The sequence below is a fragment of the Centrocercus urophasianus genome, unplaced genomic scaffold (genome assembly GCF_019232065.1).
Source record: "Centrocercus urophasianus isolate 14NV4802_14NV808 unplaced genomic scaffold, USGS_Curo_1.0 seq_11, whole genome shotgun sequence".
Taxonomy (NCBI): Eukaryota; Metazoa; Chordata; class Aves; order Galliformes; family Phasianidae; genus Centrocercus; species Centrocercus urophasianus.
In genome coordinates, this window is record NW_024884253.1 from 63477060 (window position 1) to 63494421 (window position 17362).

Consider the following 17362-nt stretch of genomic DNA (forward strand, 5'->3'; position numbering starts at 1 on the left):
TGAAAAAACTTCAGAAATTCCTGCTTGTAAGCACCATCCCAGTTTACAACACTCAAAGACAGATCTGTGCCCAGTGCGTCACAAAGTGTATGCATGGTGTCTGTGTGAAGCAGCAGCTGTTTGTTCTGTGGCACATTCACATTCAGAAGGAAGAACATTTCTAGCACCATCATTTGATAAGCAGCAGCTGCTGTAGCTTTACAGTAATCTGTTCCTGTTCTAACTATAACCTCAGGTTCTGGAATGATGCTATTCATCGAGAATCTCCTCTAAAGTTCTCCTTTAATAGGATAGAGAATCCACAATACTGCTCTCATACACCCTGACAATTACAAGTGAAGCACAGGAGGGAAGAATACTTAAAAGAATAGGAGATATGTTGCCTTATAAACACGTCAAAAAATTACAGATTCTTGAGAGTAACCAACAGTTCTTCAAGTTCATTCAGCATGATCAGTACTGTACATTTCAGAGAAGCACTATATTCAAAGCATAATGGGAATAAGAAGCTTCAGACTCTCAAATTAATTGAACACTTTCTTTGGCCTAAGTATACTGTCTTGTTCTTTCCTTTGTACATGGTCTTGTCTGAAAAACAAACAAACAAAACACTCAGACTGTGTCAACTGCAGTTAGTGAAATGAACCTTTACTTTTCAGGATAGAAACAAAAAGAAACTTTTTTTTTTTAAGCACAGCCTTTGCAAAGGAATGCTTTCAACAACACTCATCTATGCATAAAAACAGCCAAGCAATAGCCTGAATGCTCCAGTTATAACAAAGTAAAATATTTCAATATACATCTGGAAGAAGCATGTTAATGTTCCTGCTACAAGTTTGCTGACATTAAATTCTGAAATCACTTTAGGACAACACTGTTTAAAATCACAGCATCATGATGTTCAGATGAAGCATCAATTGAAGAGTACAGACTATGACTGCTTGAAATTTACTCTACATAAAGGACATTGGAAGCCGTTTTCTCCACACATGCTTTGCAAGAGAACTTCATGAAAACCTGCAACTCTGGACTAAACACAACTGAACAGGAAGTCTGAATCCAAAATGTCTGCTAGAAGGAGATGAAGATGACTTATCTATTTATCGTGCAATTAACAACTGATAATTTGACACCAACTGTGCAGTCTTATATAATTACAACAAGTGCTGCTTGGTGTTCTGACAGAGCGCTTGTGAGAAAGGACTTACAGAGTTTGAAAATATGAAGCGTCAATGCTTACATTCTGTGACACCTGTTCAAGAGCAGGTTATCAGGGGCTTTTATTTTTTTGTCATCTTCCTCATCTCATCCCCCTTCACAAACATGCAAAATTAAAGGCACTGAAGGACAAATACTTTTCATTAAGCTTACTATAAGCCAACTAGTTCAGCCTTTTCACTGTTTTCTAAGTACTCATTCGATCAAATGATTGCGTGAAATTATCGTGGTGCAGCTGCCCCTGTCCATGGTACTCAGCTTACCAAACCCAGGCCCACCTGGGCTACCATGTTCACCCATGTTGGCTATAGGTGGCACACATGACCACAGATCTGCCCAGTCAAGTTCAGAAGGACATGCATTAAAGCTCCTGTTGGTCAAAATCTGGCTTAAAGGACTTTGACTTTCTCTGATGATTTTTGAAATCTCAAGTCTTTCTACTCAAGTCTTTGTTCAGCTGAGGAAATAAGGCTCAAACTCTTTGAAATTACAATTCTGTTATCTGTAAATGCTAGTCAGGGAAATCAACTAAATCCAACCTTTAAAAATACAGAGCTTATAGGTACCATTCTGTTCCAGCAGAAACAAGTATAGAACCAAAGTCTTTTCCCAACTGAGCCCTGTAGGGCAGGCAGACTCCCACCCTTAACACCATAGCAGTTCCAAGCACACCAGGAAAGTTATACGTAGCCAAAGAAGATCCAGTTCTTTTGAATTTAGAAATGGTCCAAATATCTTCCCCAAACTCTTCTTTTAAAATTCGTAAGACGAAAAAATCAGGTATTACATAGGGACTTGCTTTTTTTTTTTTTTTTATGACACGTTCTACAGGTATAAAACATTATAAAACTGGCTCCTAATCTTATATTCATTCCTATGTTCCATTTCCTCATTATCTGTTGATGTCTAGGGAAAGGTGACGTTCACAGTATAACATCAAATATGGGGCACAAAACACATTCCCCTAAAATCAAAGGGAAAGTTTTTCTCTTTTACTGGATGGTTCAGAGAGCTATTATAATCACTAAACCCATATTGGTGGCTTCTTTTTTTTATTATAAGCATTAACTTTGCTAGAACAATAAATATGTCACATCATTAGAACTCAAAAGTCTGAGAATGTGAATTACAGATGGTTATGTTCTTTGACTCTTTTTCAGGAGTAGGTTATCTGGAATCTTTTTTATTCTTTTTATTTTATTCATTTATTTATTTAAGTCATCTTCCTCATTGCATCCCCCTCCACAAACACACCAAATGCAATTAATGGCACCGAAGCACAAATATTTTTCATAAAGCCAACTATAAGGCAGTTTATTCAGCCTCCTCACTGTTTTCCAACTAGTCATTCAATCAAATAATTGAGTGAAACGATCTCATTTTTTCAGACCAAGACTGAAGAAAACATCACCAATGACTTTCTCACTATGGCTGAGATAGCATACAGATCTGCAGTTGCTTCTTCTGCCTCTACTGTTCTTGAAGAACTAGTTCAGGCTAAAATGAACTAAACTGTAAGTAATCAAGCCCCTTCTGCATTAAACTGTAATTGCAGACAGAGACTAATGACATAAGATGTCTGAAAACAGAAACAAAAGATAACCGCAGATACATGAAAGAAACTGCCAATCAAGCAGCAAAAGCAGTTCAATCACAAAGGCATGCTCTCTCTTGCTCAAGGGGTCTAGGTGACTACCTGAGACAAGTTAACTGGAATTAGGCGAGACAAATCCCACCCTGTAATCCAACCAGAAGGGATTATTTCAAATGATATTTAGTACATATTTAACTGCCCTTATTTACTCCTAAGAATCAATATAAAATTAAGATTCAAACAGACATTTCCAACAAATACTGCTCATTCAAGCTTCGCTCTCCCAACTAACTGTGAAAGTGTTAAAAAAAGAACTTTAAATTAGAGCACATTTTTAAATTCACAAGATTTTTAATGTTCATTTTTGGTTAACAAAAAACAGCCCATTACATTATGCATATAGCTATGGGCATGAGTCACTCCTAACAACTCACATTATTTTAGCTAAAGATCAAAATAAAGCAATGCATAAAGTAACAAGACTGATGTTGTACTTCAGCTAATAAAGCATGAGTTTCCTACGTTTTCAACAGTGTACCATCAGCGCAGCAAAATTAAAACTGAAGGCTCCTTATGCATGGAACAGGCGTTTTGCTTATTACTAAAATTATCTGATGGCAAATACTTTGTTTAGTTGCTAGTAGTTTTTTAAAAGTTTGATTTCAGACAGAAACTTTCTCTGTGTGGTGCTTGACTCACACCACTTTGGTTTCTCACAAAAAAAATTCTAATATTGCTTACAATTATGGTGGGTTTATGGAAGACAGGAAGAGGAAGGAGAAGGAAAACATATTACTAGAATATGAGTATTGTTGACAGGGTTTTTTAGGACAGTATTTTGGGATTTTTTTGCTCTTTGGAAAATTCAGAAAAACTATAATCCAGTATCAGTGAGAAAGCTCATACAGACAACATTAAGAGATGGCCAAATTTTATGCATTTAAAACATTTTGAAATAAGCAGTGCTTGACACAGTATTCCTTTTCTACTGAACATATGCAATCAACAGAAAACTCTGAATACTCCATCCTTGGCACTCAAGATTCCTGTAACAATCCCAGCAACAACCCACCAAAGAAGGACGTGACAGTATGTCAAGGCTTTCTGGTTTTAAATGAACCGTCTAGTTATTTAAATGGTGAGGAGGAGAAATCTGATCAGAACGCAGAAAGAAACAAAGCTTAAACCCAGAGAAGTTCAAAGAAATGGATGAGTTAAGGAAAGAACTCTAAAAGAAAGCCTAAGGAGCATCTGAGAGATATGAAAAGAGATGAAGTGACTAGGATAAATGAGAAAAATAATGGGAAGGACTAAAATCTATTTTGGCTGGGGAGAGCATAGGAATTAGCACTGATGCGAGATATTGAAGAAAGAAATGGACAAGAGATAAGAGACTGAAACTGTGACTACATCCTTGATAGCAGTACTGCAACACTCCCCCTTGCTCGCCTCTGGTCAAATTCAGCATTTTTTGAGCACAGCAGTTTCTGTCCTACCACAGAGAACTGGACTGGATAACTTGACTAGATTAAAAGGAATCCAAAGCAACGGGGAAATATCCACCTTTTCTCCCCACCAAGCCATTTCTCAGATGAACACATTCTTCTGTCAAATTCATTACACCATTACACAAACACAGCTGTGGTGCCAAAACCTCGGAAATATCGCAGAGGTGGGAAGAAGTGACGGGGAGAAAAGCTGTGTAAGCCTGCTTAAACTGGTGAAGAAGTTCATGCAAATGAACTGATGAATGTTGATGTGTAGTTATTATTTACGAATTATTATTATTTGGCGAATATTGATTGATGATATAAATGAACTGAAAACCTGATGAAGGTAAAAGAAAGTTGATGTGGGAAGGGGCAAAAAGTTACTGTATAGGAAGATCAGAGAGAAAAAAACAAAGGGCTAGATGAGAGTCCAAAGAGTAAAGGAAAGACCTGAACAGAAAAATCAGCTCAAACAGTCTCAAAAACAGCACATAGGCTTACTGAATCTTTCTGAATTCAGACTTCATCTCAAGTACCTCATTTCCTTATCTGCCATACAAAGATAATGGTGCCCTTTCAGCTTTTGAGAACAGTTTGTTATTTGTGAAGCTCTTGGATAACAATTAGTGACAAACCACTGAAAAATCCATGAGGAAAACAAGCATATTCTATCAGAGTTTGCATAGCACAGAATATATCCAAATGCCTTGGGCAATGCTGATGATAAGATAAGCTGTTTAACAGTGTTCATTAAGTGCACAGGTGTGATGGTGCTCACTAACTGAAGCAGAGCAGCTGCTGAAAAAGCCATGCTCACAATGTGATCAAAGACTATCAGCTTGCATATAAAGGGGATATACATGCATGCAAAGGCAGACGTACAGGTATTTTTAGAAATCTTTCTCAAAAGCTCAAATAAATAGTGACTAATATGGATGGTTAACAAATACTATCAACATTTTCATCATAAATATTAGCCTATATACTAAAAGCAACCTACTGGTGCCCCCAGATGGAATTTTGAGAAGTTGGAAATCCTGTCTCAATGTTACTTTCAACATTTGCCTTAAAAGCAAACCTTTGCCTCATCACAATGCACAGCTAAGAAAACATCATCTGCTCCCTGACATTGCTCTGTGCAAAGGGGCAAGTTGAACACATGCAGCACCCAGAGCAGAAGTCTGCAAACAGACACTTGAAGTTAGGGAGGAGTAAGTTCACCACTCTACACAAAGACAATCTAGGGAATGGCTTAAAAAAAATAAATAAATAAAAAATAAATTAAAAGCACGGAGCTTTTAAAGCAAGGATTTGGATTACAAAATTAGAAAACTAGGGCATTGAGTGGGGGTGCACAAGAGAGGCATAGAAGAAGAAGCTGAGATCCTTGTCTAGAGAGGTGGTAAGAAATAGTAGGAAGTTAAGTTGGAGGAAACAGTATATTTTTCAATATTAGCAGAAGACATTGAGACTCCACATATCATTTAAATCCACTTAAAGCATACTATTGGTATACTAATTCCTTAGCTGTAATTCAGTGATTGAGCTCAATATACACTGTAGCAGTAGAGCTATCTGATGGTACTTCTGACAAACAGTCCTGTTATTCTTTTATTTAAAAGTTTCTCCATTTCAGGGAACTATTAAATGTGAAAAGAAAAACAGCAAACTGCAAAAGGGTCCATCTGTCCCAGCTTTTCATTAAAATTGACGAGTTGGAATTAGATGTCTTTAAGGTTCCCTCCAACCCAAGACATTCATATGATCCTCCCTTAATCAGCAATATTTCCTGAGGTTTGCCACCACTGAACTGGTTTCCCAGCAGCAGGGACACTTTTCTTTACCGAAGACTCAGACCATTTTCTTTCCTCTGATGCGTCCTTCCAGGCCCAACATGACGTGGAACCACTTGAGTGCAAACCTTGAACAGCTCTTCTCTAGATTCTTTCTTATAGACAGATACAAATTACTGAGTAATACTGTCAATGATGCATTACCTCACTCCTATAACTTACTTTCCAGAAACACCAATATGCAGGACTGGAAGTTCAACCTTGGTCTTAAGTCTACCAGGCTATAATCCTCTCTGAACCTTCATTCTGTAAACACTTTTGTCATCTCTATAAGAATGCTTGTGGCAGGGGGATTGAAACCAGATGATCATTAAGGTCCTTTTCAGTCCAGGCTATTCCATGAGTCTCTGATTCTACGATAAGTATGGAGATGGAAAAATACTTCTAAGACTGAAGGAAAGAATAATTGCTTTCTAGCTGTCAACAAATTAAAAATGGCAGAATAAAATGTCAGCTTATTTTGCATGGCACTTACATTAGTAAACTCTCTTCAGTAAAATCTCCAGGAATAATTTTGAAATGATAAATTACTGACAAAGTCACCCTAAACTATGCCCATCACATATTTTTGGAAGCTAAGGAAACTCAGAGCTCTCACATCACTAGGGGACAGGAGTTCTGTACCTTCAATCTCGCTTCACAGACATCTTCACCAAAATTTACTTGGATAACACTAGAAGTGGTTTGCAGACCAAAAATTGGAAAAAAAAAAATCTTTCTAGCCAGGAAATGTGAGAAATAAAAAATACTACAATTCATAAATCCATCGTTTAAGATGGTTTTTCATTACTTTTTAAGTGATTTTTTTTTGTTGTTGTTAAGTGGATTTAATCCTTCTTTAAAGTCTGAGGCATGCACTGAACATGTGTGGCTCCTGCTTCCAGACCCCTCTAATTTTTCCCAGCAGCTTCAAGAGAGAAGATGCAATAATGGGTCTGTCTTTCCATGGTGGCTTGGCTTTGCTGCATGCCCAGGGTTTGACTGATCCCTGCCCACACACTCACCAACCCCCTTCACGTCTGTATAGGGGTTGAAGAAGCATGTTCTTCTCTTTTTGCTCTAATGCCACCATCACTAGCTTTTACTAAGGAGTATCAAAAAGAGTTTCCATCTTTTCTCATTCAGTCCTTGCAGTAATTAGCTGCTTCTGCTTTTCCAAAGGGCAGCTGGAACTGTTTGTCTTCTGGTCTCCTCTGAGGTCCTCAGAGCCATGAAGCAAAATCCTCCATAGCAGCAAACAGAAATGTTAATATTCCCATGTGCCTCACTAAGATGATCCCTTCCCATCATCAGCTTCTACATATAATTTTTTTCCATATGCATGCATCTATGAACACAATATTTATGACATGTTTAGAACTAATGCTGTGCTAGGATACACAAGTAAGTCTTAACCTTTAATTTCTCAAATTCTCTATGGCTTATAAAACATCTTGATGCAAAAGAACACAGAGCTTTAGAGAAGGTCACTGTTGGTGGCAATTAAGATAAATATTTTAAGAGTTCAGTCTACTGCTCTAATTTTCTGATCACACCTATGAGAACATGACTGCTAAAAATGCACATCTGCAGTACCAACAGTGATAAGATGTAATTTACAATAATTCAAGTATAATTGGATGGTGAAATTAACTCTGAAGATAGTAAAAGAATCCAATTTTTAGACACATCAGTATGTCATACAATAATCATATCCACCGAATAACATTTACTAATTATCCTGTTTAACAGACACATTTGATTTCACCCTCGCCATGCTCCTTTGAAGTCATTTATTTTCCCTGCTTGAGACAGAGCACTTCGGCACCCTGGCAATCACTAACACAAATAGCTGTGGAAGCATTAATCCTGAAATGGGAATAACCAAATGTTATTTTCTTCACTGTACATTACAGTGTATTACATTCTTATAATAATTACAAATAATTCAGAAGCTCTTTGCTATAATGAATTGCTTCTTAATGATTCAAGCTAAAAAATTACTGCAAAAAGGCCCGAATCCTTCGTAGTAAGCTCCTACCAGTTAGAACTCGTACATTATTTTGAAGACTTGTTCATAAAGTTTGAGTAGTTAAATCATGTAATACCCCAAATGGCTTTAAAGGCCCCTGAGACCACTTTACAAGTATTTATTCTTTGCTTAGTAGTTAAGGATGTGCATTTTTCATGGTTCGGCTCCTCATTTTACAGGGGTCTGCATAGCCTGAGGTGTCACGTTTCATGGGAATTTCACAAAGCATAAAAAATTACACAGAAAAGGAAGATTCATTTTCACATAGACAGAAAACAACCCAAAGCCTTCCAAGCCTTGGTCAGCTTTAAAAGCAAGGGAAATCCATAATTTTATGGTGGTGTTATATTGCTGAATTCCATGTAGACTATGAGAACCCCATATCCTCCTCACAAGCAGTCACAACACCAAAGTCCATTTCATACAACATACAGAGCAAGGAACTGCTCAGTTTATTTGTAGATGTGTAAATTACTGTTTGGTGGTTAAACTTTTGAACTCGAATTTGCTTCAGTGCCAATTCCCATCCCAGTCTGGGAGAACTGGTGCTTTATGCAGTGCGTTAGGACCATCTGTCTTTGCTTCCAGACGGGGCACAGACCAGAATCATATCCAGCAAGAGGGGGAGAGGAGGAAGAGAAGAGAGGAAGGAGAGGGTGGGATTGCTCCACAAATTAAGAGAACACTTCAGGTTTTGGTTGGTAATTAACCCTCAGTGCAGTAAATAGGTAGACTCTAATGACTGTCATTTAAAAATATGCAAATGAGAAATGAATAAAGGATATGCTAAAAATACACAAAGGAAAGCAATTAGGATGCTTTCTGAAACTGCATGGTTTCCAAGGTCAAGCTCTCCAGCTACCCTTGTAAAAGTAAACAACTGCATTTGGGCTTAGAGATCTGAAGAAATAAAAGAGGACTCAGCTCCTGAGCCAAAGGCTGCTGTTTAGATAAGTGATCGTGGAGATCGTATACTCTGCCCTCTTCTCTGATAGAATGGAAGACATTGTAATCTTATCATTTCCAGTCTAAAGAGTTCATGAACCGGGATTCATTCATATTTTTCATTTTGTAACTTATCAAGATGCACAAAGAAAGAAAAACAACCTAAGGTTTCTGCACACACAACATTAAAGGGTACTGATCCAACCAGTCTAGGTCTGTTTTTTCCATGTCTGTTTCCATCCATACAAACTACAACTACCAAGCTCTTTGATGGAAAGCCAGCAGCAGAGGTGATTTCACAAAGGGAAATACCACGGCTACACCTCAGAGATGTTGCACCGATCCTCTGCAGTGCTGCTAACTGGCAGGTCTTACTGGCACAGGCACAGTTGTGATTCTGTTCTACTCAGGACAAGCACCTAACTCTGATACCCTTCCTAATGAACTCTGCTTTGACAATCAAAGAATTGTCTTCACAGGGAGACTGAGTCATCTAGTTCACCTCAGAAGCAATAACCCTAAGTGTTCAAGCTTCAGACATTTGATTTCTCTTTAAGACACATACCCTACTAAAACTATTTTGACGTCAGTCAAGAAGTTTAGCATAACTTTTAAAACGTTGCACATAAGAAGTCTACTTGAACACATACTGATATGGATGAGAACATCACAGTTATGTGTGGACACCTGCATACTGAAGGTCAAGAGTAGAGCAAAAGGAAAGTTCTGATATTTGGCTTTGGGAAAATACATAAATGTAAAGGAAATCCTAATCATGTCTGTCTGTTCTACTAGAGCTTTCAGCATGCAGCTTTAAAGATGCTGGCATACATTTTTACATCTGGCATATCTCACACAATTCTACAGGTCACACCGATATGGGAATAACACAAATGCATGCATTCTACATAGCATTGTCTCCATTTTCCATGCTAAAGTTACATTGCTACCACGTGCCTTACTGCTGCAGTACCAACTCAGAATAAGTGTATTTAGGACAGACATAGCCTCTTACAGATTTTATTTCTACTCTTTTGGTATTTAAACAAATGGTGCCGATGACACAAAGTATCACATAGATTTACTGCCAAAATGTGCCCTTCCTCTTACTAAATGTTTTACAATACCATTTAACACAAAAGGCCAAAGCCCCACAATCTGTCTGGATGAGGGAGGACAATTTAGGAGCACTGGAAGAATTCGGTCCTTGCTGTAATGAGGGGTCTCTGGCAAAAACAGCCGCCTGATTCCTGGAAATGGAGTGCCTCATTACAGAGAGCACATTTACAAATCCCGAACATTCCAAGCAGCCTGTGGCTCAACATAGAAATACCCTCAGCTTACTGATAATGTCACATTCAGCTCTCAGAGCAATGGGTTATCAGCAGCAACTTCCACTGCCCAATTGCAAAATCTCACCCTCACTTTCTGCTTCCTTCAGCTTCTTGATGTCCTCGGGCACATGGCATCCCACTGACAGACAGTAACCAGATGGTCTTTTACCCCACAGCACTGAGCTGTTTTAGGAATTTAATCAGATTTCCCAGAATACGCAGTACAACCAGTTGTGCTAAAGTTGATGCGCAGGTGAAATCGCGTGCTTCTAGTGTTTATAAATAGGCCCAACCAGCAGCAGTTGAATTGTCTGCCTGCTACTCTGGAAAATCCAGCCTATAGCTCAGAGAGCTACCAGTAATGCTGGATGACCCCTGAGGCTCCAGTGAAGGCTTCAGCACCGTAAGGCTACTTCTTTTCTCTCCATCTATATCATCACAAAGGCTGGCTCCCATTTATTAATGAGGAATCAGATTTCCTCATCCTTACGCACCAGTGCAAGATCATTTCCCACTCCTGCACCTTTGGAACCACTGCTTTTCTAGGGAACCTCTCTGGCATTGGCAGATTGCAAATCCACAGGTTGCAGATATTAGGGTTGCACAGAATGGTTTTAATGGAATCCTACATAGTTTAAGTGTGTAACGAAGATCAGAATGTGCCTCAGAGTTATTTTTCACACATTGTATCAGTGGCTTAAGATATTTCACTCTTTCTCACTCATATTTACAGAATCACAGAATCACCAAGGTTGGAAAAGACCTTCCAGATCATCCAGTCCAACCATCCACCAATCACCAACAGTACTCACTAAACCATGTCCCTCAACACAAAATCCAAGCATTCCTTGAACACCTCCAAGTTCGGCGACTCCAGCACCTCCCTGGGAAGCCATTCCAGTGCTTGACCACCCTTTCAGAAAAGTAGCATTTAAGTATTTAGTATTTCGGATTCATGTAGGACTTTTCTGGTAAAAATCCTCCATAAAATTACCTGAAAATCCTGAAGGTCTTTTCAAAATTAAGAGAGAAAATTAGAGTGCTATATATATTTTGTCTACACACAAAAATAAAAGCATGCTTGTAAAAAAGCAGTTCCAAAATAAACCACATTTACTATTAATAAGAATTTTTAAAAGTAGAGCAAAATAACTAAACTGTTATTCTGCCAGATTGAAGATGCTGCTGAGTTTGCATATGAAATTATGATTTAATGTTTTTAAAAGACGTGTTATTTTCCCTCAGAGGCATCTGTGAGGGACAGAAAGGACAGGACTACATGGACAGAGACTCTCATCGTGGTGCATGATAAAACTCCCTACATCTTTCTTACTCAGTCTGGTTTTAAAACAACTAATCCTTGGTGTAATCCAAGGGTGTTTTTTCTTCCCACTCTTCTAACAGCTAAATTAACAGAAAACAAGACAACAACTATAATTCTATCAATTGTTCAATTAACCTGTGCTCAATCATAGCATTTCAGATTTTGAGTTTTTGTTCCAGGCAAAAAACACATTTCCAAATAATACTTAAAGCACCTTCAAAATTACAGTAAAGTTTGTATTAAATGAAGAGTGGACAATCTTGTTTCTTTTCCACTACCACCATATATTTATGAAAATCTAGGCAACATCACCAAATTGCAACCTTGTAACTGGCAGAGAAGCACCTCCCCTCCACACACTGAATGGAGTTAATATGGATACTCTCAAAGAGAAAAACCAAGAAAGGAAGAATATAAAAAAAAGAAAAATTGTTTATGTGGGGAAAAAATATCCCATAAAACATAGTTTCCTTATGTCTCCATGATAAGTAAAAGGAATGTCAAAAAGGAAATTTAGGGTAAAAATGTAATAAGTAAGAAGAAATAAAAGCTGTGTCCTACAGCAGTATTTCAACAGAATAACTTGAGAGAGAAGTCCTGGCTACTGTTCTTTGGGGCCCATAGACTATACATTGTCAAAAGAGAATACGTTTTTTTGAAAGGTGCTGTCAAACAATCCTGTTTCACAGGACAGGAATAAACAGTCACTCTTCAGCACTCGACAAGGAACTGTCCTGAGTCCTCTGCATTGCATGCAAACGACACACTTATCTTCGGTTCACCCATTAAAGTAACTAAAACTTCTGTGACTCATGTTTAGTCATTTTTTTGGCAGCTCAGTCTGGCTTGAACCAAGCTGGAACTTCTGAGCAGAAAAGCACAACTAACAAGCACTGAAGCAAAGCAGCACAGACTTTTAGAAAAAAAAAAAACAAACAAAAAGAAAGCAACCTCTACAAAAAGTTAGTCCCTGAGAATGCGTAAGAGCATGATCACCTCCAACATTTACAAATACCCATATTTCCAATCTATTTTCACTGCTAAGCACAAGTTATTTCTTTGTACATTCAAAATACATTTGAAATACTTCAAAACCAAAGACAGCAGCACTCAGGTGAACCTTGCCAGAAGAGGCAATGCAGTGGCTAAGGCTGCAATTTGCTGTCAGCCCTGTAAGTTGTGCTGGTGTCATTGGAAGAAAACAGCTAATTAAATGAAGGTCCTGAAGAAATGCAGCCAAGATATGGGACTAAAGAGAAATCCCTTCCCTTTACGATCCAAGTTAAACCCAGTGAAAACAAGGAGGATACATTCCACTCCAACAGGAACCACAAGGCCAGAACACCACAGCAATAAAGCAGAAAAAAATCAAGACAGACTTTTTTTAAAAATTTCTGTAACAACCATTGTCTATGGTCTTCCAAAAATAATACATGAGAAAAATACCCATACGTGATGTATTTAATATTTCTTTTCAGCACTCTCCTCAACATACTTGGATAAGATTGGCTGGTTACATTGTATGTACAAACCTATCTTTATCTCTTAGCACATGCAGATCTATTCAGAGAGAATACGCTAGCTCCTGGAACTAAAAACCAGCTGACAAAATATTGGAGTTGTAACAAGCTTTGAATTTTCTGAAAGACAGTCACAACAAATCTGTTTTTTCAAATAAAAACCACATCGCATGGAAAAATCCTATCATTATAATAGATGCTCAGATATACTATCCAGAAAGAAGCTTCAGCTTCGAGATAGGAGGGAAGACAGGATTTTGATATTTGAAAGATCGTATCAATCCCTTTAGGGCATCTTAAAATAAGGACATTAGGTCAGATGTGACTGATTCTCAGGTACTACTGGATTTTTTTGTCAACTGCTAGGCTCAGTACCCTGGATCTTATGTGATACTGGAAAAAAACAGTTCCAGGGTTATCCTGTGTTTCGACTGTAGAACCACTTGGGTACTCAAGCAAACATCTTTAATTTTCCTTCAAATTTTCAGTATTGTTCTGGATGAATGCTGACCGGATGAGGCAGTATACCCCTAGACTGAAAAGCAGGCTGTTGGTGCACCACCTTTATTTTAAATCATTAGGTTGGAAGGGAACTTAAAGATCATTTAGTTCTAACCTCATTATATGGGCAGGCTTGTCATCCACTAGATCTGCCCAGACCCCGTCCTACTTGGCCTTCAACAATTCCAGGGATGGGGCATCCACAGCTTCTCTGGGCAACCTGTTCCAGTGCCTCATCACTCCCTTAAGGAAAGCATTTCCTCCTAACACTTCATCTAAATCTCCACACTTCAAATTTAAATACATTCTCCTTTATCCTATCACTATCAGGCCGTGTGAAAAGTTGGTTCTCTGACTATGAGCTCCCCTCAAGAACAGGAAGGCCACAACAAGAGCTTCCCAGAGCCTTCTCTTTTAGAGGCTGAACAACCCTGACTCCCTCAAACTTTCCTCACAGCAGAAGTGCTCCAGACCTCTGATCATCTTTGGATCACTTCCAGGAGGATCTTCTCTATGATCTTCTCAGGCACATCCATGAGGCTTACTAGTCTGTAGTTTCCCAGATCTTCTTTTCTACCTTTTTTTAACAATGGAAGTGACATTTCTCTTTTCCCAGTCAATGGGGACTTCACCTGACAGACATAACTTTTTAAGCATGATGGAAAGTGGCTTGGCAACCACATCAGCCAGTTCCTTCAAGACCCTAGAAGCATACTATATAGCCCCCATACACTTGTACACATTTTGCTTCCAGTCTGAATTTTATGAGAGCATCTAACTGGTTTTCTCCACGAAAGAATTTTTTTTTTTTTTTTTTTTTTTTTTTTTTCAGCAGCAAAGAAAATCTTTTTTGCTCTTATATTTCCCCATCTTTGTCTAGTTGCACTGTGGTTAAAAGTTTTTTACTTCTGAGTATATGCAAGCTACTATTCAAATATATTTACATCACAGCACAATTCCTGACATAGAACACAATTTCTGTTGTACTGATTTACTTTCTTATACAACCCCAAAATAGATATTTGTACAGTCTGATCTTCCAGTTGTTCACATGAAGCCACATTTACTGTTTGAATCCTAGCTTTCAGTAACTTAGCATTTCTGGTTCTTACAAAATCCCTCTATTTATTTTTGTATTTTCTTTACTCCTCAATTTGTAGATTGAATGTTGGCAGCTAAATATACCAAACTGACATTTTTAGAGACAGCTATGTACGTCAGTCTAAGAAAATTCAAATGAGCAATACACCACAGCTATGTATCTACTAATGTTCTCTGTTAACTATGAGATCACCCATACTCAGGATCCCTTGGTATAATGCGCTCTCCTCTCACTCATAACCCTTCAAACCACTGAAGGAGCTCTTCTGATTTGCAGCCCGGGTTCCCTTGTTAAAAAGTAGTCACACACAATATGTATGCAGGAACACAGTACCATAAGAAATCTTTCTAACTCAGAAAGAAATCTTTTCCAGATCTTTTCTCAAATTCTACCTTTATCACCACTCCTTAGCTCAAACAACAGAATGTAAACCTCAGATTAACTGTTTAACTCCAAAATATCAGGTAGCTTACATTGCTTCCAGCCAACTAACTGTACAATATGACCGTTTCACTGATAATTATAAGTTATGCCTTTTCTTTCTTAGAAAGAAGGCCTTCCGACATAGTCTAAATGAAAAACAATTGAGAGAATGTAAGTATTTTAATTTTCCTATTTGTCGTGCTCAGCAACGTGTGTTAATTTCACCTCAATTTTGCTGCATAACATGCAAGACCCTCTACCAAAGAGATAAATATGCTTCAAATATGCCGCAAGTCACAGCAGATGTCTGACAGCTTTACAACAAAAAACAAAACAACTGCTTTTGGGTACATTTCTCTTACCTCTCAGGATGTAGTTCTGATAATTCTGGTCTGCTTCTGCTCCTACTTTGATTAGGCAAGTCAAGCCTTCAGCGATAACGAACTCATGAACCAAGTCCTTGTCATCCTACCACAGAAGAAAGGAAAAGCTATGTTAGAACTCCAAAAGCAGAATGTATCCCAACATAAAACCAAATGCATTCCTGCAACACTGAATTTCTTTATCAGATTATTTAAGTGAGTTTATATGAATGACGTCATATAGAATACATTTTAAAATCAAATACTTGATATAAACAGATAAAAGTCATATATATATATATATATTTTTACCTTTAAGTCAACTACAGAGGTTTCATATCAATAAAACATTTGAGTTTGGATTTTTTCCATTAAAGGCTTGCAAACATTCTGCCTGATATTACAATATATTCATATTTCATAAACAGACATCCCTAAAATCTTAGAATGTCAGTGTTATATAAGAAAGCCATCTCTATGCCTTAGCATAATTACAGTTTCAGTATTTCAAGTGTGCACAAAAAAACTTTTAAGACTGGTTTTACTGCAATGTAATATTGCTCTGTGACAGCCAATATATTTAGAATGGGAAATTAAAGTGTTAAACACAAGAACGCTAGTAGAAAATATTGCCACATTTTGATGTAAAACAAAGTAAAAGAATGAAAGAAAATACTCCTTAGTGAAGCAGAATGATAGTATATTCCTTGCTAGGAGGTACTTGCAGAAAATGATGCCAAGAACTACAGAGCACGATATCTTCCTCATCTTACTGAGGTTCATGAAGACAAACAAAAGGCTATTAAAAACTTGATTAAACAGCATTTAATGAAGTAGCCACCAAATAAAGCAGAAAAAAAAAATGAAACAGAGCTATTCTGAGGACAGAATCATCGCTGTTGCTCATTGACACTCTCTTTGGATTATTTTTAACACATGCTTTTTCACATACAACAGTGTATTCAATAGAAATTTCATCTTTCCAATAATGCAGCTCTAAGAAACGAAGAACCAGACAGTAACTTTGTTTGAATTGGCTGCATATCCTTTGAAAACTGCCAAATAAACTAAAGTGAACAGGTCCTTTATTAAGAGACCCAAGCACCCAATTTTACAAACATGAGAGATGTTCTCTACCTTTTTTTTTGCCAAACTCAAAACAGTGATACTACTAGTATAGTGAAGTAAGAATATGCAGACAATCTACTTGTTAACCCAGAAGGTACTAATCATATTCTCATTTTCTTCATTTTATGTAATGGTATTTATATATGCACACAAAGATGGAGAGCCCTGCATGAGGGTGGGGGAGGCACAGCCATGCCCAGGGCAGCACAGAGGATTTTGCACCCCCTGAGGGCCAGGACACTGCTCCTTTCCATAAATCTCTTTTACTCAAAGAAACCAGAGCAATCTCCAGTTCTCCTAGAATTCTGAAACTGATTTCTCAGAAAACTCAAGGGAAGGAACATTTCCCTGCAATCTGCTGGCTAAGCTGAAAGTACAGTACATTCAGGGTTCAGACGCACTATCTCTGTACCCAAGAGAAATTCAACAAGGAGTTTGCCTGACATTCACAGACCTTGGAAAGTAAGTTACATTGTATGCCAAACTCAATGGCTAAACATTCTGTACTACTGAACTGAAGAGAGAACGTTCCAAATTCCTCCTAAATTGAGTGGGTG

The 17362-nt window shown here is 37.8% G+C and overlaps 1 protein-coding gene across 1 annotated transcript in view; it reads right to left on the reverse strand.

Annotated features, from left to right (window-relative positions):
• FHOD3 (formin homology 2 domain containing 3) overlaps positions 1-17362 on the reverse strand; it is a 365756-nt gene that overhangs the window by 167981 nt on the left and 180413 nt on the right. Inside the window, exon 5 of the mRNA XM_042808981.1 lies at positions 15678-15783. Within this exon, the coding sequence (XP_042664915.1) occupies positions 15678-15783 (106 nt within the window). The remainder of the gene's footprint in view (positions 1-15677; positions 15784-17362) is intronic.